The sequence below is a fragment of the Canis lupus genome, chromosome 2 (assembly GCF_011100685.1).
Source record: "Canis lupus familiaris isolate Mischka breed German Shepherd chromosome 2, alternate assembly UU_Cfam_GSD_1.0, whole genome shotgun sequence".
NCBI lineage: Eukaryota > Metazoa > Chordata > Mammalia > Carnivora > Canidae > Canis > Canis lupus.
Window position 1 is genome coordinate 67756888 of NC_049223.1, and position 24620 is coordinate 67781507.

The 24620-nt window shown below is 49.4% G+C and overlaps 1 protein-coding gene across 3 annotated transcripts in view; it reads left to right on the top strand.

Annotated features, from left to right (window-relative positions):
* Window positions 1-5927, top strand: part of AK2 (adenylate kinase 2) — a 29081-nt gene extending 23154 nt beyond the window's left edge. For 2 of the 3 annotated variants that reach the window (XM_038531171.1, XM_038531169.1), the window contains exons 5-6: window positions 1339-1411; window positions 2819-3188. In XM_038531171.1, coding sequence (XP_038387099.1) covers window positions 1339-1411; window positions 2819-3040 — 295 coding nt within the window. In that variant the 3' untranslated portion in view covers window positions 3041-3188. Of the gene's footprint in view, window positions 1-1338; window positions 1412-2818; window positions 3189-5027 lie in introns of those variants that run through there. The other variant, XM_038531170.1, reaches the window with a different exon arrangement.
* Window positions 5928-24620: the final 18693 nt, after the last annotated feature.

The window sequence follows — 24620 nt, forward strand, 5'->3', positions numbered from 1 at the left end:
CCACCAATGCTATAAAGGGACCACTTGGCCCCTCAAAAGTGTGCTGTTGAGAGAGAGAGAACAGAGGGAGAGAAAGAGAGAATCTCAAACAGACTCTGCACCGAGCATGGAGTCCAATAAGGGGCTTGATCTCACGATCATGAGATCATGACCTGAGCTGAAACCAAGAGCCAGATGCTCAACTGACTGAGCGACCCAGGCACCCCTGCCCAGGCTTTGGTAGTCTGACCTGGACTTTCCCAACTGATGTGCTGAGATACTGATCCCCTGAGCCACCAGAGCAGCTGGGTAAGCCTGGGTTATTCCAGCAGGGCAAGTGCACAAGTACTGCATAAATATTTCCACACATACCAAGAGGTGAAAAATGTTGGGAAGCCCCAGTTTAACAGACCTTCACGAGGAAAGCAGACATTAGTTAAATAAAAAAGCCTGGGTTGGCACAGATTTGGAAACCAGACAGACTCTGGCTGCTGAGCAGTATTTGGCCTGCTGTCTTCCCTTCTTAGGTTTCTGGGCTTCCATGGTATAGCCACTCCTGGTCAGGAACTCAGGTTTGCAGCCCAAGGGGGTATAGCACTACGTGGTACCTAGCTACATTTTCAGCACCAGCTAAATGCTTAATTCTTGGGCACTTCATGACTTGTTGAGTAAGTCATTTCTCCTGGTGCCAGTGTTCATATTGCTTTGCTCTCCGATGCTTGGGTGGCCTTTTATCTGTGTGATTGCAGAGAAGTGCTGCCCTGTCTGGTAGCATTTGCATCTGCAGGACATATTTTTCTGTTGCACCTCTCTGGGTTTTGTAACCAATCTAGGATAGAAAATAGGGTTAGTTTCTCTGCCCTCTGTCCCCCATAACATGTTGCACAAATCTCTATTAAAGGATGATCACATTTGTTTTAGTTTTCCACGTTTGTCTCTCCCACTAGAGTAAGCACTGCTTGTGATCAGGGATCTTGACTTATTGCTGTGTAGCCCCCGGATCCAGCACAAGGCCTGAATCAGACTAAGCACTTAGTAAACGTTTGTTGAGTGAGTGGGTGAATAGAATGAATGGCTGTGTGAGGCCAGCACTGAGTTCTTGAATTAGGTACTTATGCGAGCTTCGGCAGCCAGACACTCATTATCACATTGGGTCAAAATAGAAAACGTACTCCCTCTGGTATAAGCCCTTTTGGAAGCCCAGTTATTTTCTCAAGCAAAAGACACCTATAGTTGGGTTCTGTGCTGGGTGGAAGTCCTCACGTCCAGCTCCCCTGTCACTGCTTGTCAACTTGGAGACCTCTGAGGTGCAGGGATACTTTCAGGCAACCTGACTCTTGTTTATTTGCTGTCTTTCAGGCTGATTCACCCTCTGAGTGGCCGTTCCTACCATGAGGAGTTCAACCCTCCAAAGGAACCCATGAAAGATGATGTATGTAAACCCAGGACTTGAGGTTTCCTTTTCTTTCCTTCCCCTTTTTCCTTTCTTCCCTTTTGTTCTTTGTTCTTTCCATCTTCCCTTTATTCCTGCCACCATAATTAACTTAATCATGAGAAATATCACGTCCTAGTTAATCACCTGGGCTGTGGCTCAGCTGTCTAGAAAGCGCCTCTCTAGGTGGTTTCTTGTTTTTCTTTGAGGTAGGCACCGGCACCAGCTACTTCACAGTGCCCAGTTTGTACCTGTCTTTCATCCAGAGCAGCCCCTCTGTGGCATCATGGTGACTTAAATGGTTGACTAATCTCAGGAGAAGGCTGCTTGGAAGCCCAGAAGCAGAGCCAAGCTGAGAGGACAGGGATGAAGAGAACTGTGTTGACTGGTCCTGCTTCAGAAGAATGTCCCCTCTCTAGTGACTCTGCCATGTCCCACAGATTCAGACTCCTTGGGCTAGATTAATGTTGCCAAGTTCTTAGGACAGTCTTCAATTGCGTGCAGATGTATAAGGGAGGGTCTTGGACATGTTCACTGTAACATTTGCCATAACTAGTCTATTTCGTCTTTTATTTATTTTTTTTTTAAGATTTTTATTTATTCACGAGAGAGAGAGAGAGAGAGAAAGAGAAAGAGAGGCAGACACAGGCAGAGGGAGAAGCAGGCTCCATGCAGGGAGCCTGACGTGGGACTCAATCCCAGGTCTCCAGAATCATGCCCTGGGCTGAAGGTGCTGAAGGTGGCGCTAAACCGCTGAGCCACCTGGGCTGCCCTAGTTCATCTGTTTTAGAACATGCAGGCAATAGTAGGAATTTCCCGGGTTTGCCTGTGTCACTTAAGACAAGCTTGTCAAGTCATACAGGTTTCAAAGTCCTCGCGTTGGCTTAGTCACATTTCCCACGTTTGGGAATGCTGCCATTCAGACTTCTTTCTCACTTTACTTGCCACTTTCAGAACGCTGATGGCCAACACCCTAGTGAAAACACCAAATACTTTGGTGACTAAGGTTACAATGGCAAATCCATCTCTGATTTTGATGTATTCTCCTGATCTCCTGGGCCTCTGTCTTTCTTGCTTCTGATGCTAGAAGTGTTCATCTTGGAAACCGAACAGCCTGAGCAGAAGCTGTGAGAGAAGAGCTTTGCCCATCTTCCTCCCACAGACCCCCTTCCTCACGCTTGCTCCCTCAGGCTCCCCGGCTTCCCTGGACTGGTTGGTCTGTTCTTGGGACCAGCTTCACAGGAGTAGCAAAGTTCTTTATAGTTCTTTAGTGGAAGGGATCCAGATAGTCTGTCTTTCCTTCTCATGGACTTTGGGAGCAGACAGCATTGCAAATCTGCATCTGGCATCAGATAAGGAAACCTTGCTAACAGTCCCAGGCTTTAACTGCCCTCTTCCTGTTCTCAGATCACTGGGGAGCCCTTGGTCCGACGGTCAGATGATAATGAGAAGGCCTTAAAAATCCGCCTGGAGGCCTACCACACTCAGACCACCCCACTGGTGGACTACTACAGGAAACGAGGGATCCACTCTGTCATTGACGCCACCCAGACCCCCGACGTCGTGTTTGCCAGCATCCTAGCAGCCTTCTCCAAAGCCACATGTAAAGACTTGGTTATGTTTATCTAATGTTGGGTCCAAAAAGGAATTTCTTTCTTCCTGTGCCTGTTGAGGGAGTGGGTGGGATTTGCAGAGCGGGGGGAGGGAAGCTTCCTCAGGCCAGCAAGAATATCATCTGATGTACCAATTAAAAAAGCACTTGCTTGATGTATCTTCAGTGTGTGTGCAACTCTCATCTCATCTCTGTGTGTATGTGTGTGTGTTGATTTAAGTACATGTATGGTCTTCCTTCTTTCTAAGGTACAAGCAAGGTTGCTATACCAGCTATACTGCTATACTTCTTTAGCCGTATTCTTTAATTTTATTTATTTATTTTTGCCAAGATAACCTAATTCAGGTATCTGCTGGGTACTGCAGTTCTAAAACCTCATGGTATTTATTCCAACACCAGCAGCTGAGTAGAAGTCCAGGATCATATAAAGTCAAGCAGGGCCAAAGTTCCTGACAGCAGGCTGTGGTAGGGAATTCCACTTGTTTTCTACCCCACAGTGAAAAGCCACATGAGTCAGTGTGTGGATGGGAATCATTAATCTTTTCCCTAAGTGGAAAGAAAAAGGCGTTTATGTTACAAATTTCAGAAATGACTGGGAGTGGGTATCACCATAGAAAGATCCAGGCTAGTTGTAGTATTTTTTGTGATCTGCATCACAGTGCTGTAAAGTAGGGATCTTTTGGGACCTGTGTTTAAAAACTAAATTGTTACCAAAGAATTAAACCCAAGTAGACGGTCCTTTTGAATTCAGACTGTCTTCTGAACATCCAGGCTGGTCATCTGAGAGCAGCCAGTCCACTTCCCAAAGAGACCAGGGTAGGTTTGTTTGTTTTCATTTTTAATGTTTGCCTCAGTTTCCAAGTATGAACAAAACAGTGATTTGGAGGTGATCTGTTTTTAGCCTCATTTTCATTAGAGTTTACTCAAACCCAGTTTCTCTGGGATATGAAACCCCAATCGGATGTGTCTCTTTTAAACTAGACTCTCTCCCCTCCAGATCCAGTCCTTTACCCCTTACTTATGGTGGTAGCCACAGACTTCCCAAGAAAAGATGACCCAAAAATAAGATCACCTATGACAGTAACCAACTTTTATTCCTAACTTCAGCTTCCCAGCTATTAAGCATTTCCTGAGGTCCATGCTGTGCTGTTTGATTTGTGGCAAACAGATGAATTAATAAGACTGTTGGGAGAGGCCGCAAAACGGTGGCCTCTGGAAAAAACAGTGGCAGGCCCAGTAAATAATACTGCCTGCCCCAGCATAATCTGCTGACTTGCTGCAATGGACTCTAAAGTCCCAGTCCCCGTCTGACCTGAGTCTCCTGCTATCTGTGGAACTATCAGAGGGTTTGTCCCCTGTCTACCTGGAAGCTAGGCATGGGTATGTGGCCATTTTTCTTCCTTTTGGCCTGGTTCATGTGAGTGTCTGCTAGCTCTGCTCTGCCTTGTTTCCCTGCCTGTAAACTAACTCCACCCATTCTGAACGGAAACCCAGTCTGGTGTGGGGCATTTCTGGGAAGCACATGACTTCAAGGAAGAGGAGCGAAACCAAAACTATGAGCTGTGTCTGCAGAGGTCTGGAACCCTTCTCTGGGTGAAGGTGGCTTCACAGATCCTAGAGTCACCTCCCCTTTCACTAGGGACAGTTGGAGGCATTCAGCCTCAAAGTTGCAGTCCTTGAATGTTTGCTACTTGTATGTGCATGATCCTTGCTCAAATATTTGTCACCCATCCATATACATTCACATGTGCCTATTCAGGCTGCTGGTAAAACTAGATCATGTGGGATGCATATGCCCTCTGGGGAGTGGTTAGGATTTAGATTTTTGCTTCGTTTGATTACAGAGCCTTAACCTCAGGCAGGCATGAGAGCTCTTTGTCCTGACGGAGCAATGTCCAGTGTCTGATGCATTTGGTTGCTGGGGCGTGCATGCCAGCCTTCCCTGATATTTACTTGGTTTTTAAAAAACCCGTTTTGTTCTCTCTTGTTTCCTCTCTATTTCAGCCTAGTAACAGAAGGCCAGGCGAGACCGCACCACTGCTCATCACCCCGCGGCGTGATCCCTGCTCTTAGGTGCTGGGCAGAGAGGAGGGGTGGTCACGGTGAGGATGGAGAGGGAGGAGTGGTGAGGATCCAAAAGGAGTAACAAAGAACAGCAATGTGGTAGTGAGGCCATCTCTTTTATACATAATAGAGGAGTCTGAAAAAGTACAGAGGAAGGGGGAAATTAATTAAAAAAAAAAACTGATTAGAGGCTGTAAATAGAAATAAGGAGGTGTAGTATTGTTTCTAAAGGATCCAAGTTTCATTTACTGTGGATTGGTGACAATATTTTTTAAAGCCAAATGCCCTAAGACCTCAGTTTTTATCTCAGAGCCTCATGGATTGCCAGCCTAAAAATGCAGGAAATCAAACTGTTGTCCTGACCTTCTTAAAGCTTGGAACAGGGAGAGTTCAACTCCTGGCCCTAGTTCCCTGCACCATGAGATCAAAAGATTGTCTCCACATTGGAAAGAAATTGGAGGGGGAGGGGCGTATTCATGGAGGCAGTGGCTCAGCTAATCGAGTTTCCTCGAGTTGTGGGGAAAGTGGGGCTGGTTTCCCTCCTTAATGATGCACCATTATGTACTGGTCCACCTGTTCTCATGGGTCAGTTCTCAGCAGCCACTCAGCATCCCTGCGCTCTTGCCATCTTCCATCCACGATGTGGGAAGGGACCCTTGTTAATAAGAGCAAGTGTCCTAAGCAACATCATCCAAAGATTGTCCTTTCCATCCTCAAATCCTGTGAGTGGGATCACTCGTCAGCACTGTGATGTATTATTTTCAATGAGGTGCCTTTCTTAACCGACCAAATGCTGCCTTGTTTGGCCCCTAAATCAATAAAGTATGTTAAAAATTTGTATCCCCTGTTGTGGCATTTTTTTTTAGGGGATCTGGGCTAGAAAAAAAAAATGGCATTGAATTAATCTGGCTTGGAAGCCCCTCTTGTCACTAGAAGTTACAGAACAGGGTGGTCCCATGTGTGCTCATAAGATGAGCCGCACCCTCTTGAGCCCCAGCTCAGATGCAGGCAGGCTTTTCTTGCACCCGAGGACAAGGCAGCTCCGCTTAGTGGAGACAACGCTGTGCTTGGAGCGGAGGATGTGCAACGAATTCTGGCCAATCATTTACGCTGCTTCTGTTTCCTTGTCTGAAAAAAGAGGAGTGTGATGCCACCTTCTCAGACTTGTTGGCATTAAATGAAGTTTATAAAAAGAAGCTTTGTGCTTGGCTCCTGGCACAAAACAGACACTTGATAAATGTTAGTTGGATCCGAATATATATAAAAATATCTGCTTCATGCCAGGCTGGATAATTGTTGAGTGGACAGCTGTCCACAGCCTAGAAAGCCAGTGCTTCTCATCACTAGCCAGATTTTTGGCTGTCTCTTCAGCTGTCTCTTTAACACTCCTGGTTGCTTCTTTGCAAATCCATTTCTTGCTCAGTGAAAGTGCCAAGCTGAAGCTCTGAGGCTTTTCAGAAAGGCTACCTCTGCCAGTGCAGTTTCTGAGAAATGACTGCTGTTCCAGAAACCAGAGGAAGCTGGACTGGAAGCACTGCCATCCTTTGGGCTTTCTTTTTCTGGAGAGATCCAGAGTGGTCATGGGCTTATTAAATCCCTCTTCTTGAGCCAGCTTCTCCCTCTGCTTCCCCACAACCCCACCTCTACAGTCATTTCAGGGCCGATACGATTGACTTGCTCTGATCTTTTTGTTCCCTGAGCCATTTAAATGCCCCATGAAAATATTCTTACCTTCCTTGATCATCATGCAACAAACTGGGGGAAAGATTAGTGGACTGAGCCCAGGAGGCCGCTACATGGTATGGTTGAGAAGAATGGCCTGAGAGAAGACCAGGATTGCCGCCTCTTGTCCACGTCTTTCAACTTGGTCTCCTCATCTGGAAGCTACAATTGGAACCGCGCCTGTGCCTGGAGCATCGACACCAGGCCAGGTACTGTGCTCGGGCTTCGTGGCCACAACCTGGTCCAGCCCTCATGGGGCATCTGGGCAGTCAGGGCTGTCCCTCTCCTGTTGTATAGATGAGGCAGTCAAGACCTGGAGCAGCGAGGTCACACAGAAGAGGCCGAGTCAGAAAGCAGTCTCTGATGCCAGAGTCTGTCCCCTTGACCTTGTTGCTGAAGTGATTTAGCAACAGCTCTACAGCGAGACAGACCCCTCTGATGCCTTCTTGTTCGTGGCCGCTCACTGCCAGCCTGAGGACCCAGGGAATGGGTCTCAGGCTGTCTTGTGGGCACAGAGCATTGCAGACAAAAGGGAATGAAGAGCAACCTTGGTCCTTCGGGAGCCTCAGCATCGGTGTTTCTTAGGAGGACAGCTCAGTGAGTCAGAAGACAGATTTCTGCTGCACCTCCTCCGTCGTGAGACCTCGGGAGAACTATCTCCTCATCAGAACAGAAGGGACACCTACCCCTCAGGTGTGCTGCTAGCACCGGTGACCCAGATTCCCGGCACACTGTAGCCGCCCAGGAAGTGCTAATGGCGTTCAGAGAGAAAACGTAAGCATTGGCGACAGCTGTTATCTTGCTGACTCTCAAGGACCAGGCCAAAGGCTCTTAACCTAAGGATTCCCCATAAGTCCATGGGCCTCTAGAATTGTATGCAGAATACCGTATTTTCATATTTTCCTAATAACTGCTAATTTAACATATATTTAATGCCTACTGTCTACTAGGTTCTGCATGTACTCTCTCACTTATTCTCAGTAAGCCTGTGGGAGTGAATGCTGTTCTTACCTCAATGTGATGCGTGTGCACTTTGAGGTCTATACATCTAGGAACGGCAGAAGCAGAGAGTGAGCCTAGCTGTGGCTCCACACCCCAGCCTCTCACTGCTGCACCATTGTGTTGACACTTTGCTGGGAGAGGGGAAAGACTCGAGGCACTCATGAGACAGAGGAGTCGACGAGCCATGGATCAGAAGAAAAAAGGAGAAAAAAGTCGAGGCTTGGCTGGCATGGTGACAGACCTGAGTGGGGAGCACTGCTTCAGGTAAGACCGTTTTCTCTTTCCTCTTCCCTTTGCTTCCCTGCTGTGATTGCTGAAGCTCCAATGTACTGGATTCCCAAAACCCTAGGAACCACTCCTGTTCCAGAAGACCAGAGGAGCAAGTTATTAAGGGAGAGAGGTGTCTGTTTTCCCCACCAGTATGTTCTGGAAAGGGTGGCAACAGGAGGGTGTCTATACTGGCTTCACTTTGCAGCCATTCCATTTGGACCGCAGTCCCACACAGCTAATGGCATTGCATGATTCATGATCCCAAGGGACTACTGTCCTGCTGACATCTCTGGAACATGGCAGTTCTGTGTTCAGAGTCACACAGGGCAATGTGATGATGAGCTTCTCTCACAGAAGACCCCTTTCAGGTGCCCAGTTGAGATGAGGAGCCCCCAGCAGAGAGTAGGGGTGAGTGGGAAGACAAGGTGTCAGATGGCAGGGGCAAGACCAGGTCCTGTGCAGGAAACCCTCAGGCTGAACAGATCTACACTCTTAGGGTAAAATTGCCATGGAGCAAATCATTACATTGCAGGGGATCCCTTAGAGAAAGACTCTGGGGACAGAATTCTCTAAGCTTAGAGCTTAGGAGATCATTTTGCTTCCTGTTGAGTTGGTCTGCATTCTTCAACTAGGTAAGAAATGCTTCATTTTCTGCTGTTTTTCTTTCTGCTCTGGTGGTGAGGAGACCCCTTGTTTTCGACGGGATGCTTTCCTCCGTCAGGGGTTTCTTAATAAAACTCTCACCCACCTCACCCAATCTCAGTGGTTTTGTTTAGCGTTAATGTGCTTGGACATGTCTCAAGTCTTTCCAAACTGCTTTGAGTCTATTCTGGGAAAGAAGTGAGTAAAGAAAAGGCTGCTTACATGGTAGGGGAGGGGAGGCTGCAAAGATAATTGGGGGAAGGAGGAAGATGAGGTGGGCCTGGGGTGGCTCCAACCATACTGGGCGGCATTCCAGGAGGACGTACTGCCCCTAGGGTGCTTGGGACAGCTACATTTGCTTGGAAACCGTGTTTTACAAATGAAGCATAAGGACAACAGAAAGGAAGTTTTTCCACTCAACCCAGAAAAGCCAGAGATTGAGGATGTGTACATAGAGCTGATGACCACTTTAAGCCACGTTTCCCACCTCTCCCAAACAAACGGCTTCAGTGCTTTGACCTTGAGTTGGGTGCCCCTTTGCTGTGGTGAGACCGAAAAGAAGGAAGTCTCTTCGGTTTTATCATCAGCTTTGTGTTCCATCGTGTGCCTGGTGATGTGGGCATGGGTTCTCTGGTGACAGAGATGACCTGTGGTTAGATCTAGACACTGACATAACTCACTGTGCCCCTTGGGAAGCTGCCCAACCTCCAAGCTTCAACGAACTCATCTATAAAAGGAGGATCATAGCACCCATCTATGAGAGGCATGGTCCACACAAATTGAAAAATAGCCCAATAAGTGATGCTTTTTGCCTTTCGGAAGAAAGGCTCTTTCTTTATGGCTCTTTACCAAGGAAAAGAAGGACCCTGCCATGGCTACCAGGTGCTTCAGACTGTGTATTTTTATCCCTGATCCCCAGTGCCACCTCCATCCCCCCAGGAATACTGCCCCAAACCAGAACAGGTTGTTCTTCACTGGAGTGTCTCCTGAGTGGCCAAATGTGCCTCTGGGTGGGGGTGGGGAGGGTGGAAATCCAAGTTTCCTCCATACGGTTGCTGATATTACTCCAGGCTGGCAGGAAGCAGGCTATCCTGATGTAGCGGCTTGTCAGGTCATGATGGACATGGCCCCCACAATGCCCAAAGGTCGTCGAGAGGAGGACATTCTGTGGTTGAAGATGGAAACGAGAGCTGCTGTTGAAATCGCACCTTGGGCTGGCAGTACCTGCTCTTACTCCACAGACTACTACGGTGATTGCCTGCAGGAACTGCCCTCCTGAAGGCCAGAATGGAAGGAAGCCCAGAAAAGCATGATGGGATGGGCTAGATTCGTGTGCGCTTGAGTTGGACATGACATCAGGCAGTTGCTGCATTAGTCAATTTATTGGCTCATCCTTCAAAAACCTCTGAAAATTGCCCCATAATCAAGGAATGAGAGCAGTGCTTCTATCTTGGTGTGCCTGTCAGGATTCAAGTTCACGTACATCAGGGGCTTGAGGACATTGACAGTCCGGATGCTCAGTGTGCTTCCTAGCTGGCAGCTCTGGCTCAGGGATTCTACTTTGTTAGTGTACCCTTAGGAAATGACTAAGTATGTGCAGCATTTTTTATAACAGTAAGAATTGGAAACAACCTAAATTTCCAACAAAGGGGAGATAGTCTATGATGATTCATTCATGGAATCGTATGTGATCATGAAACATCATTTTAAGACAAGAATTTCAAGATAAACTATTTAGTGAATAAACACAGATTACAAAACAATAGAGAATGAGTTCATTTTTTTTTTTGAAGTAAACTTTTTATTTTGGAATAATTTTAAGTTTACAGGAAAGTTCCAAAGATAGCACACAGACATTTCTGCATACACGTCACCCAGCTTCCTCTGCTGTTAACATAATCATGGTATTTACCAAAACTAAGATGAACATTGGGACATTACTCTGACTTTATTTGGTGTTTTTTACCAGTTCTCCCACTAGGGCGCTTTCTTCTGTTCCAGGATCCAACTCAATATGCCACATTGCATTTAGTCGTGGTTCTTTTTTGTTGTTAAGATTTTATTTATTTATTAGAGATCGAACACACAGCAGGGAAAGTAGCGGGCAGAAGGAGGGAGAAGAAGGCTTCCCGCAGAGCAGGGAACCTGACATGGGGCTCGATCCCAGGACCCCAGGTCATGACCTGAGCTGAAGGCATAGACTTAACTGACTGAGCCACCCAGGTGCCCTAGTTAGTTTTTTGTAAAGTGTACGTACATAGAGGGGCACCTGGGTGGCTCAGTGGTTGAGTGTCTGCCTTTGGCTCAGGCATGATCCCAGGGTCTGGGATCAAGTCCTGCATCAAGCTCTGCAGGGAGCCTACTTCTCCTTCTACCTATGTCTCTGCCTTTTTCTCTGGGTCTCTCATGAATAAGTAAAATCTTAAAAAAAAAAAAAATGTATGTACATAGAAAAGCATCTGGAAGGTTATAGACAAAAATATTAACTGTGATCATGGTTGGAACCATGTAGTAGAACTGAGGAGATTTTCTTTTTTTTTCTTTTTTTTTTAAAGTTTATTTATTTTAAGTCCTCTCTACCCCCAGCGTGGGGCTGGAACTCACAACCCCGAGATCAAGAACTGCACTCTCCACTGACTGAGCTAGCCAGGTACCCCAGGAGACTTTTATTTTTAATTTTTTTATTTATTTATGATAGTCACAGAGAGAGAGAGAGAGAGAGGCAGAGACACAGGCAGAGGAAGAAGCAGGCTCCATGCACTGGGAACCCGATGTGGGATTCGATCCCGGGTCTCCAGGATCGCGCCCTGGGCCAAAGGCAGGCGCCAAACCGCTGCACCACCCAGGGATCCCAAACTTTTATTTTTAAATCTTTTTTAAGTCTTCTAATTTTTCCTATGTGTAACATGTCACAGAATTAACAACAATGAATGCCTTCAAACTAAACTGACTACTCCTAGTACAGCTGTGTCGTGTTGTGGATTACCTATTCATTTGTCCTTCTTTTTAGATGGAGCTCAGAAGGAAGGGCCACATCTGCTTCATCCCTCCTTTCCTATCTTACACCACAGGGTTGGGCATGGGAAGAAACACCAACATCTGGTTGAATGAAGGAGTGAAGTCAGAGGAGTTCATCGCTACCAACTCCCAGAGATTAACTAGTCCTAACACTCTTTCAGTTTGAGGAAATCCCAGTCTTATGCTTCCCCAGTTTGGTAAGCCCCAGCAGAAGTACAGGACCTGCTTTTAAAGCTTGCAGTCTCACGGCTGATTCTCACACCCATCACTGAATGAGTCGCTGTGGTCAGTTGACCAGGCCTTTTGATGGTGTCCAAAGAAAAGTCAGGGTTCTCCTACTTAAGGAGGGGGGGGTGGATGCTGAGCAGGTTATATACATCAGAGCCAGCCCCCAAGGCAGGCATTTTAATCCCTGATTCTTTCCATCAGACTGTAAACTCTTTAGGATGGAACCAGATCAGTCCCGTTCACCTAGCATAGTGCTTGGTGTAGAGCAAAGGCCTAATCAATATAAATGAGTAAGTAGATCTCTTGGTAAACAACACTGTTAACTAGGTAGTATTTGAATCAGGATGATTTTAGTTGCAAATAGTAGAAAATTGACTTAACAAGAAAGGAAATTTGTTGGCTCATGCAACTGAAAAATCTAGTGGAGCCTGTCAGTCAGGCATGGTTTGATCAGAACTCCATTTCTCTGCTAGTCTCCTAGCTCTGCACCCTCTGCAGCATCCTCAGGCTGGCTTCTCTCATGACCTCAGAATGGCTGCAGCAGTTCCAGACCTCACACTTGTACTCCACACCGTCTGGAGCCACTGAGAAAATAGAATGTGTGTCCTAGAATTCCCAGCAAGTCCTGAGATTCACTGTGGACTGATTAAGGTCACCTACCCACCTATGGATTAACCCTTAGGGACAGAGGAGGTTCAGTGGCTTAGCTCAGAGCATGTGTCTTACCCTTAGAATGGGGGGTAAGAGGGAGTAGAGTCAGCTTCCCTAAAGCCATGTAAATTCCCAATGGGAATTGAGACTCTGAAGAAGGGAGAGTAGTCTAGATCCTGGGGAGGTAACCAACAGGAATCCAACTCAACCTAATACACCGAATTGTACAGCACAGACAAGGGTCACAGGAATTAGGAGGAGGAGGCAATGAGTGAGGACTGCAGCAGTCAGAAGGGTGGTTTCACAGAGGAGGAGGGAGACTAAGGCAGTGGGGGTAGGGGGTAGGTGGAGAGAAGGGAAGGGCGTCCCATGATGATGTGTTGAGCATTTCCCATGTGCCAGCCATCATGCCAAACACTCCATGTCCATCATCTCAATGAATCCTTACAGTGACCTACAAGGTCAATATCCTTATCATGTCCATTTTACAGACAAACCCAGAGGTGTCACAGTAAGCCACGATGCTAGTGAGTGAAGAGGGCCACAGTCACCGAGAAAGTCTGTGCACTACTGGAGTGGCCTGATCTCAGACATCATCAGAGGTTGTGAAAAATGGAAGCCAGCTTCCAGTCTCTATGTAGAATTCTTTCTCCACCCACCTGTCCAAACCCTACCTCTTCATGGCCCAGTTCAAGCAAGGCCTGAGCCTCATAACACATTATAACACCTAACAGTATGGAACTGTGTGTCTGTCTTCCTGCTAGACTTCTGTAAGGTCCTCACAAAAACTGCACCTCATCTTTGTATCTTAGGGCTTGACACGGTGAACTTCCCTTTACAGTTGCTATGGTGACCTCTTCTAAGGGCTGGAGGGACAGATAGGCAGGATGTTAGGGCCCTCAGAGATTAACCTGGTCTAATCCTCTCGCTTTTTTTAAGGTTTTGTTTATTTATTTGAGAGAACGAACACAAGTGAGGGGAGGGGCAGAGGGAGAAGCAGACTCTCCACTGAGCAGGGAGCCCGACATGGGGCTTGATCCCAGGACCCTGAGATCATGACCTGAGCCGAAGGCAGACACTTAACCAACTGAGCTATTCAGGCACCCCAATCCTCTGACTTTATAGGAGGAGAAACTGAGGCGCAGAGAGATTGGGACTTGCCCAAGAATGCAATTGATCCTAGAACCCGGGAGTCTGGGCTCCAGAATGACAAGGCTAGAAGAAAACTATTCACTCTGGAGCCAGATTGAGCTCAAATCCCAGCTTCTCTGTGCCCTAGCTGTTGGCCCTGGGCAAGTCACTCAAACTCTAAGCTTCATTTCCTCATCCATGTGGTGGGGCTGTAGCATGCCTATCTCTAAGGGCCATTGTGAGAAATAAATGAGGCCCGATAGAGCTCTCAGCACAGAACCTGGCACATGGTGGCCCTATAGGAATTGAGGGGTTTTGTTATCAGAGTCGTAACCTGTGAGGCATCGAAATGCCAGCTCCACCCAGCTCCAAACCTTTGGGGTCCTATCCTCTTCTATACCCCAGTCCACACACCTCTTCAGGGAGACAAAAAGGAAGTCACTGTGACCTTGCAGGCCAGAGTCCCCCTCCCATGGGGTGCTAGCTAGGGCTAGCACCCTATGACTCCCTTTTAGGTCTAACACCCTATGACTCCCTTCTAGGTCTGACTCCCCCCGCTCCTGCTCCTCGGGTCCGAGGCCACCAAACCTGGGCTCTGTGCCTCCCTTGCTTTTGCTTCAGGCTGGCTTAGGTGTAGGGAAGCTGCAGACCCCAAGCCGGAGCCACAGGTCTCAGTGGCAACAACACAGCCCTTCACATATTCCCAGGAGACCAGGAGAGCAGCAGGAGTGACAGCACTGGGCACGTGCCCAGACTGCAAGGTCCTTGGGCTTGGGTGGAGGTGTGTAATCCTAGGAGTGGGCCCCCTGTTCCACCCAAGATTATCCACTCTTCTCCTTTTGAGAGTCCCCACTGGGCCCCTACTCTCGTTCATACGAGCCCCTCAGTGATTCCCCCAGGTATAGAGGCACTGAGCCTGGAGTTCAGATCCTGGCCCTGCTTCTCCCCTGACTGGGAGACAGGGGACAAGCCACTTCCCTCCTGTGCCCTTCAGCTTCCTCTCTTGTACATTGAGGATGGTGATGCCTTTTTCAGAGTTAAATAGACTTCTGTATGTGAAAGTGTCCCATGCTAGCTAGGTCTTCACACAGCAGATGCTCCATGTATTTCTCTTTCCTTCTCTCTCAGTCATGAGAGTGCCAGTGGCAGGGCAGGGCAATGTCAGTGGCAGGGCAATGGGGATCAGAACTGAGATGTGGTTCCTTTGAAAGTGTGCCAAGTTCCAACCTTAGCCATTCAAAGCCGTACCTTCCTTCCCCACCAGATGGACTCCCAGAACCAGGGCTCAGTCCTGCATCTGCCCCCTCTCATGTGATGAGCCTAGTTTTCTCCTCTGCAAAGTAGACACAGTAATACTTATCACATTTATCAATTCAAAAAATGTACTCTTGCCCACAATCTATGTAAATCAAACCATCTTGCTGTACATCTTAAACTGCCCAGGCAAGTTGGAGAAAGCTCAGAGAACGGGACATCTGAACCACAGCTTGAAGGAGGAGTGCGAGTTTGCCAGGCAGCCACTGGGGAGACAGTTTTAGTGTCAAATAAACATGCTTTATAAATCGGGTTGCCTTTCCCTCCTAGGCTCCTGCCTGAGTACTCAAGGCTCCTGTGAAAAACAAAAAATGCCCTAGAAATCCCTCCCCAGGCCAAGAGTTCCTAGAATAGGGCAGGGGAGGGATATCGCCCGAAGGGCAAAGTCTAAACTCACTAGCAGGCCACACAAAGTCCTGTCAAACTCCATTCCCCCTTTATAGTTTATGCTCTGGCAAAACAGAACCACTTCCAGGTCCCTAAAACCAACTCCACTGTTGGAGTTTCTCCTCCCTGTTTCTCCTCCCTGGGTCTCCTACCTCTCCACACCCACCTGGTAACCCTCAGTTCATCTCCTGGAAGTGTGATTGTGCCCACACCTGACTCAAGCCACCTGACACTTTTCTATTTATAAACATACAGACTTGTCCTACCTCCCCAAATGACTGGGGCTCCTTCACTGCCAAAGAACCTCTGTTCCTCCTGACCCCTCCACCCCCCACCCCATGCCTAGCATAGGAACTGACCCAAACTTGCATCTCGATTGATGCTTGGAAGTCATCCACTTCCGCAAATGTTGAGCTTCTGCTCCGGCCTGCTGGTGCTGAGCCAGGCACAAAACACAAGAGGCACAGGACAGTCCAGGGAGAAACTCCCATGTTAACAGGTGATTGTGGTGTGGAGTGATATGGGGGGAACACAGGACAGAGCAGCTACTTCAACTGGGCGCAGTGGGGAAGGCCTTCAGAGTCACCATCCCAACCAGGCCTTGAGAGTCAAGCAGGGACTTTCTGGGCGGCAAAAGCAGGACTTTCTGGGCGGCAAAAGCAGGAAATACTCTAGCTTGTACAAGGCAGCATGAAAAAGCGCAGCATGCTCCAGGGACAGCAAGTGTTTGATACAGCTGGAGTGTGGGAGGACTGGAAGGGGGCCTGTGAGATGAGGCCACAGAGGCAGCTGGGGTGGGGGGAGGGGGCCTCAAAGGAGGAGCAGACTTGACCCTCGCGCAGAGGAGTTTGGACACACATCTTAGAGCCCATTATTGGAGCTTCTCAAACAGAATAGCTGTCTTGGTCCATTGAGAGAGGGCATAGAGAGTCCAGGGAGGAAGATGCTCTATTAGTCCAGGAATTTGGGCCACTTGATAGCTTTCTCAGTGTTGGCTCTTTAATTACTTTTACATATTAACTGATTAAATTCTCCCACAGTCCTATTTTAAATATTGAAAAAACGAGACATAGAGAAGCTTGCTTAACTTTGTAGGTGGGGGGAGCCTGGATGCACACCCTTGCTGGCACACTGCAGGGTATGTGCTTTTTAGTCACTGTGCCTCCTAGATTCTCCTTGTTATCCCAGTAATGATAATGATGCCATGCTTGAATGTTTGTTGAGTGCATATTACAGGGCTCTGCTCTGTGCATGTCAGAATGTTAGCTCTGTTTTAACAGGGAGGATACTGTCTGGCTGGAAGAGCCCAGAGTCCAGTGTCCAGGCTTTGCTGTGTGTGTCCCAGCCACCCAGAGGGAAGTGGCCTGGCCACCTCCCCAAATTGCTGACAGTGACCTTTGGCAGGGACAGCCAGACAGAGCCGCCTCGTGCTGCAGTTGGCTGACAGCCCGGCCAGAAGGGCTGAGCCAGTGCAGAGTGAGCAGCTGCAGGGCCTGGACCCCTGGGGCCTCCAGGCACCCTGGCTCGATGCTGGGACACTACGCAAGGCTGCTACAGCCCAGAGCAGGAGACAAGCATCGGGACCCTGGGTTTGGGGACCTCAGTCATGGATATACTGTGGGACATTGGGCAAATCCCTACCCCTGCATGCGCCTCAGTTTCCCAGAGGGCAAATATATAAGACTGCCCTTGCCCTTGATTTTCTTACCACATCCTGCCTCTGATTCTGTGGATCCTGTGAAGTAATGTCTCCTGCCAAGAGACTGAGGCCCTAGGTTACCTAGGATCTCTCCCTGGTGCCAGTCCCTGTGCTGTGCCCTGCGGCCACAGTGGGGAGCTGAGCCCATCCCTACCCCCAGGTGGTTCCCAGTCAGTTTGAGGTTGGGGTCAGGAAACCAATCACGGCCCAGTGTGGTAGATCCTGAGTGGTGGAGGGAGAAGGAGACCCAATAGGCTATGGGGGCCCAAGGCGGGTGCCACCAACTATGCTTGTAGTGGCCTGCAATGCTTCCCTACAGAAAGAGCATGGAACAGAATGTGTCTCACACTTTCCAGGGAGAGGAGTGGGCAGTGCTGTTGAGGGGACAGTGTGCAAAGACCTGCTGGGAGAAAGGACCGAATCTGGGGAGGAAGAAGCACGCTCCACTTGGTGGCATATGCTAGGAGGGGAGTGGGTGTCAGTACAAGGAGAGGAGCCGAAGGGGCAGGCCGGGGGCAGCCAGACACTGAGTTGAGCCCCGGTTGCCAAGACACATCTGAAGGCTCCCAGGCTAGAAAGAGCAGGGCCCACTCGCAGGCCTCACAGGTATCTCAGGGTAACCCCATGCCTCTAGAATCTCAGCTTGCCCACACCATCTCTCTTCTCTCAATCCCAAAGCATCCTGCCTCCTGGAGCGCTCCCTACCCTGTAGTCTCAGAGCAAGACCACAGAGCAGCCCATTCACCCAGACACCTCATACTTGTGGGCCTCATCCTCTATTTCCCAGGTTCCTCCAGCAGCCCAGTGAGCAGCTGAACCCCAAGAACCTGCAGAAACAATGAAGACCTCATGGGACAGGCCCCATGTGGACCTCTGGAGGACAGGTCAGACAGGATTCCTGCCTGGAGCCCACTGCCTGAGAGGACAGGCACTAAACATGTCAGCGTGCCAATGATGAATTAGTTATCATTGTTTGGGTTCTTTAGAAAAATATAGGTAGCTGGAGAACCTTCTAACAGGAAGTCAACCTCTCTGGGCAGACAGGAAAGGCATTACTGCTAAGCGAGTGATGTTGTAGTTCAAACTTGAGATGGGGAGCATCCTCTGCAAAGCAGCACCAGTGAAGAGTGTTCATGGACATCTGTCCAGAAGGGGGATCTGACTCCCTGGCCACCACCTCACAGTCTCTGCCCCACAGTAATCTTTCCTACCATTCAAATGTCGACAGCAAAGAATGTCCGTATCTTTGATCTTACTGGCTCCCCACTCAGAAGCAAACTGAAACTTAGGAGGTTTGAAGGACTCACCCATGTCCACACAGCAAGTCAGAACCAGCGTCAGAACCGCATCTCTGGGCTCTGAGCTACACAGTACAATCATGGGGAAAAATCACCACTGTCTTTCCCAGCTTTGCCTTGAGTCAGGCCAACCCTGGGATGACAGACACCCAAGGGACTTTCCTGGAAAATAACTTCCTGGAGGGACATGAGAATGACCCAAGAGATATTTTTGACTTGGGGACAGCCCCATGCGGAGACTGAGGGAGCCTAGGAACCCTATGCAGATTCCCCAGCCTTGCTGGCAACCCAGAGCTTGGAGCAGACACCGGGACTGTGGTTCTTTCTGCCCCTGAGTGTGCAAATGGCACTGCTTTTGAATGAAATGAAGCATGAGCCCCACATTAAGTCCATGGAGTCCTCTCCAGGGAATGTGGGCACCACCATCAGAAAGACCTATCTACTAAAGGAAGCTCTAAGCCCTTTAGCACTGGGTCCTCAAGCCCTGAACTGGCATGGATCTCTCTTGGCCCCTTGGGAAAGGTCTCTGGGCTCTTATGGGGAAGATTTTTGAGTTCTGATGAAGAGTCTTTGGATACTCTGTCTCAGGGGGTAGGGATCCTCACAATAACAGATGAGTCGTGAGAAAGACGGGAACAGCTAGAGTATCTGAGTCAATCTGAGGGCACATATTTGCTGTGTCTGTGAAGGTCCTCAGTGCCTTTCATTCCCAGGGCACTCACCTCACCCCATGATTATTTTGTCCCCTCCACACTGGTCTTTCAACCACCATTTTATGGAGCTAAAGATGAAAGATGGAGAAATGAGGGCTGCCCAGGACCCCACAGAGAGGGACACATCTAGAATCAGATCCCCCCTCCCCCCATGTCCCATGGCTTCCATCTGCCCTTGCACCCTCTACTAGCCCAGGGCCCACCCTCCCCAACCCAACCTGGCTTTGCCATTCCAGCCCCTGCTGAACTGTAGGCCTCAGAAGCCAAAGAAAAGCCCTGTCTGGGGATGAACTGGGTTGTTGTTGTTTTCTTTCTTTCTTTCTTTTTTTTTTTTTTTTTAAGATTTATTTATTTACTCATGAGAGACACAGAGAAAGAGAGGTAGAGACATAGGCAGAGAGAGAAGCAGGCTCCTTGCAGGGAGCCCAATGTAGGACTCGATCCTGGATCCTGGGATCACACCCTAAGCCAAAGGCAGACATTCAGCCACTGAGCCACCTAGCCATCCCTTACTGGGGGGTTTTAATCCTGGCTCTGCCTCCTTCCCCTTGGTGCTGAGTTTAAGTGAAATCATGGATCTGAGAAAGTACTTCATAAACTGAAGAACACCAAAACAACACAAAGGGAAACCATCACTCTCTTACGTACAGAGATGAGGAGCTCACAGTCTGGGAAGACAGACACACAGGCCTACAATCCCACCAAGGCCTGAACAGCGTGACAGCCAAAGGGTGTGCCAGGCATTGCAACACAACTCCTAATGGTGTCAGGGAAGGCTCTAAGAGGACACTACAGAGCTGGACCCTCAGGGATGCATGAGAGTTTACCAAGCAGACGAAAGACAAGACTAGGCCTGTGTTTCACGGGAAGGGAACAGCTGCTGCAAAGCGATGGGGGCTGGAAAGGGAATGGTGTCTAGCTAGTGCATCCAGTCAGTGAGGGGGAAATGAGTCTTGGTAGGGCATGGTGGAGAAGAGCGTTGAAATGCTCACAAAGAAGGTTCCGAGCTCTTTTCCATAAATAATGGGAATTCTAAAGGAGGGAATGGTACTTGTGCAAGGAATTATGATTTCCATTTTTTACAAATTTCAAAATACAGGCTCAGAGTGAGCCAGCAAACTGCCCAAAGCCTCTGTAAGCCCTTGTCAGTCCAAGCCTGTGTCCCTGTGAGCCAGTCAACTGACACAAGAAACTAACTATTACAGTCTCACAGCTATAAAGTGGCCCGGCTGGGGTTGGAACCCAGGTCGGTCTGACTCACAAACTCTTCGCTGCAGCAGCCACTGGGCAGAGATCCGCAGGGCTCTCCTTTCCCAGCCTGGACTCCAGCCCTATGCCAGCTGGAGAGAAGCCACCAGTCACCAGCCGGGTTAGGCTGTGGGCCAGTCAGATAGCCCAGCCGAGCTTGGGAAGGAGCTAACCAGTAGCTTCTCTGCTTTAGGCAAAAGGCTTTACAGAGGCTTTACACAGCCTGAGGAGGAGAGGTAAGGGAGAGGGGTGGGGCTACAAGGAACTGCCTGGCAGGAGAGGGACCTCCTCCTCCTTAGTGGGCGGGGAAGGGGGGGGGCATCTAAGCAGCCCTGTCTCTGTCTCCCTCCTCCTCCTCCGCTCCTCCTCTGGCTCCCTGGCTTGGAGAGGCGTTGCTTCCAAGACTGTTGGAACTGGAAAAGCCCCCACTCATCCTTTATTCGATTCAATTCCATTATGCAGATAGCAAAACAGAGGGCCAGAGGGGGAGAGAGCTTCCCCATGGTCACTCAGCCAGTTCTCTCCACCCGTGTTTGCAGATCTTACCATGTTTCTACTGTGTAGGGGCTTAAAACGTAAAGAGATTGAATAAGCAAGTCCAGGAGAGTGGTCACGTGACTCCCCACTGGCCTGGGGCCCCTAAGGATAAAGACTGACCCACCTTTGTGCCTCCAGTGTCGGCACAGGGCCCAGCAGAGCAAAGGTGTGTGGCTATTCAGTAAAGGCCCCACATGTTCCACAAGGTCCTGGGGTCCTTGAGAGACACAGGAGCTGGACTCCCAGAAAACAGAAGCTTCATGACTGTGGGCTAGTATAAATGTGGATAGTGAGGAAAAGGAGTTGAGGATAATATACCCCGGGTTTCAGGCTCCAGCTCCTGGGTATGTGGGGATAGCCTTCTCTAATTTCAAAAATAGTTGGAGGAAGAGCAGATCTTGATGACAAGTACAGTCGGGACCCTGAAATCACAAATAAAGGGGAGGAAGGTTTGTTTGAGGAAGTTACTGGTGTATCCTGGAGAGTGAGGAGAAACAGATATGAGTGGGAGAGGGTTTTGAATGGAGGCCGAGGTTGGTCCTTGATCCCATTTGGGCCAGTGGAGAGCCACAGCAGCTCTTTCATAACTTCAGGGGGATGGATTCTGAAGGTCACTTCTAAGCCAGCACCATGGGAACAGCACACCCCAGATTCATCAGGAAGTGGGGGGAGATGAAGCTCGGCTGTGCCTATATCAGGGTTCACTTTCTTCCTGTTCACCCCATTTGAACTCAGTAACCCTAAGAGTAGGGAGGAGTAAGATGTCCATTGGGCAGAGGGAAAAACTAAAACTTTTCTAAGATGGGGGGGCGGTGAAGTGGCTTGCCCAAGGTCATAGCTAGGAAGCCCAATCACAGAACTTAAAACCTTTGGACCCATCCCCCTCCTGTTTTACAGAAAAGGAACGACAGGCCCAAAAGGGAATGTCCCCATTTTGCCAATGAGGAAGGAGAAACACAGGAAGTTTGGGTCTTTCCCAAGTCATTCAGTGAAGAGTGATCAAACATCCTGGGTGTCTTTTCATTTGTCCATGGGACTGGGCCTCTCTACTGTCTCCAACCCCAGAGTTTACAAAATACTTGTCTTGGCCATAGGATCCTGGGTTCAAGATTACGCCACTCCAGAGCTAGATACAACTCTCTCTCACTCAGTACTGACATCCAGAGAGGGGAAACGAGCTCCCATGAGCTAACTCCCAAGGCTATTTCCTAGGGCCCGTTCTATGAAGGAGCAGATGAGAGGCTTGGCTGGTCACCACCTCCGGGTGACCTGGAAAACTGCTCCGAGGAGAGGAAGGTTCTGAGGTTCCAGTGGCTGGCCTGAGGCTCCTCAAGCTGAGGCCTGCTGCTGCCCTGTGAAGTACTTGGTGAACACCAGGTACTTTCTGACCTCGGTGGCTGCCCGAAGGTTCACCACCAGAACACGCTGGGAGCAGGGAGCTTTCCACCCGGATCCTTCGGATCCTTCGTGGCAGAGTTGCTCTATCATCCTGTCTCAACACAACCATTTCCTTCTTCCGCAGGCCTTCCCCGCAGGCCTGAGGCCCTTAGGCGCGCGGCACAGAGGACCCAGCCTAGCCTCTCCAGCTGCAGCACACCAGCCCAGAAGGTACCAGGAGCCCCTCTTACGCTCCCCTGCCGCACGGGCCCACGGCGTGGGGGGCGGGCCTCCGACAGTGAGAGTAACCCGCGCAGCAGCCCCTGGATCCCCGCTGCCAGCCTGCGGGCGTGGGGGCAGTGACTACGGCCCGCAGGCCGGTTTACAGATAAGGAAGCCCGGGGCAGGGAGGGAGCTGGGGTAAGGCGGCTTTTCCTTCTGACTCAGCTCTCTGCCACTCCTAAAGGTCTAACTCGACGCTGTCAGGTATCAGCTTTCGCTTTTGCTTTCGGAGGTTTTCTTGGAGGTTGCCCAGGAGAGAGTTCAGACTGAATCATGCCGAAGCGGGAGGGGTTCCTCGGGATAGGGGGAGATTGGAGCGGGGACCGAGACCGGTGCCAACGAAGGTCACACAGCAAGTGAACTAATAATTGGCTGGGGTCAGACTCGGCCCGGCTGCAGCGTCCCACCCCGGAGGCCTCAGTTTCCAGACTGCGGCCTCTCCAGGGCGCACGCCCGGGGTGGGGCGGCCGACTGTGGGGGTTTGGCTGTGCGGGTGCGCGGATTCCGGCCCCGCCCCCGGCACGCAGTCCGCACCCCGGGCCTCCAGAGGCCCCGCCCCCGACACGCCCACCGGGCGGAGCTCCCGCCGTGGAGCCCCGCCCCCCACCTGACGAGCCGCCGGGGCGGAGGGGGTTCGCTCCCCGCGCCAGAAAAGAGCGCTGGGTGGGAGGGCGACGCCTGGCGCTCCCGACCCATTCGCGTGTTCGTGCATTTACGCCTTCAGTCTCCCCGATGTTTATTCATCCAGTCCTTAACATATCCTTATCCAGCCCCATTTGGTGCACTCTGACAGCCGCTCTGGGCCCCGCCTCCTGCTGGACCCTGCCCCAGCGACACAGAAATGAACACGGTGGACATGGTCGTTCTCTCCCAGGAGCTTAAGATTGTAGGAGGCACAGCAGCGTGTGTCTGATGCTATAACAGAAAGACGGACACAGGACCGCAGCAAGAGGAAGGGAGCGGGAGGTGTGGGAGCTGCCAGGGAAGACTAGGAAGAAGAGCGGCATCTGACCTGGATCTGGAAGGGAACAGCAGCTGGCCAGGTGAACGGTTAACAATAGTAACAACCCCAGTATAAGCGCTTTACAGACTCTTACTGTGTGTTTTATTTCCATTCATTTTCATGTTGACTGGAAGCCTGGGGAGTAGATACTATCACCTCCATTTTACAGATGAGGAAACCGAGGCTCCAAGAGATTTAATAAATTGTCCAAAGTAATACAACCAATAAATAGGGGAGCCAGAATTTGAACCAGGTCTATCTCCGAATCCAGTACTAAGTTTAGACCTAAATTTAAACTTAAATTTTTTTTTAAATTTTAAATTCAGTTTAGTTAACATATACTGTATTATTAGTTTCAGGGGTAGAATTTGGTGATTCATCAGTTGCATACAACACCCAATGCTCATTCCATCAAGTGCCCTGCTTAATGCCCACTACCCAGCTACCCTAGCCCCCCACCCACCTCTCCTCCACAACCCTCAGTTCCTTTCCTATAGTTGAGAGTCTCTAATGGTTTGCCTCCCTCTCTGGTTTCGTCTTATTCTATCTTCCCTTCCCTTCCCCATGTTCATCTGTTTTGCTTCTTAAATTCCACATATGAGGGAAATCATATGATATTTGTGTTTCTCTGACTGACTTATTTCGATTAGCATAATACACTCTTGCTCAATCCACATTGTTGCAAATGGCAAGATTTCATTCTTTTTGATGACTAATATCCCATTGTGTATATACATATGTATGTATATGTGTGTGTGTGTATATATATATGTACATCACATATTCTTTATCCATTCACCTGTTGACTGACAGCTGGGCTCTTTCCATATTTGGGCTACTGTGGACATTGCAGCTATAAACATCGGGGTGCACGTACCCCTTTGATTATATCCTTCGGATAAATGCCTCATCGAGTAATTGCTTGGTCACAGGGTAGTTCTATTTTTAACTTTTTGAGAAACCTCCATACTCTTTTCCAGAGTGGCTGCACCAGTTTGCATTCTCTAGACC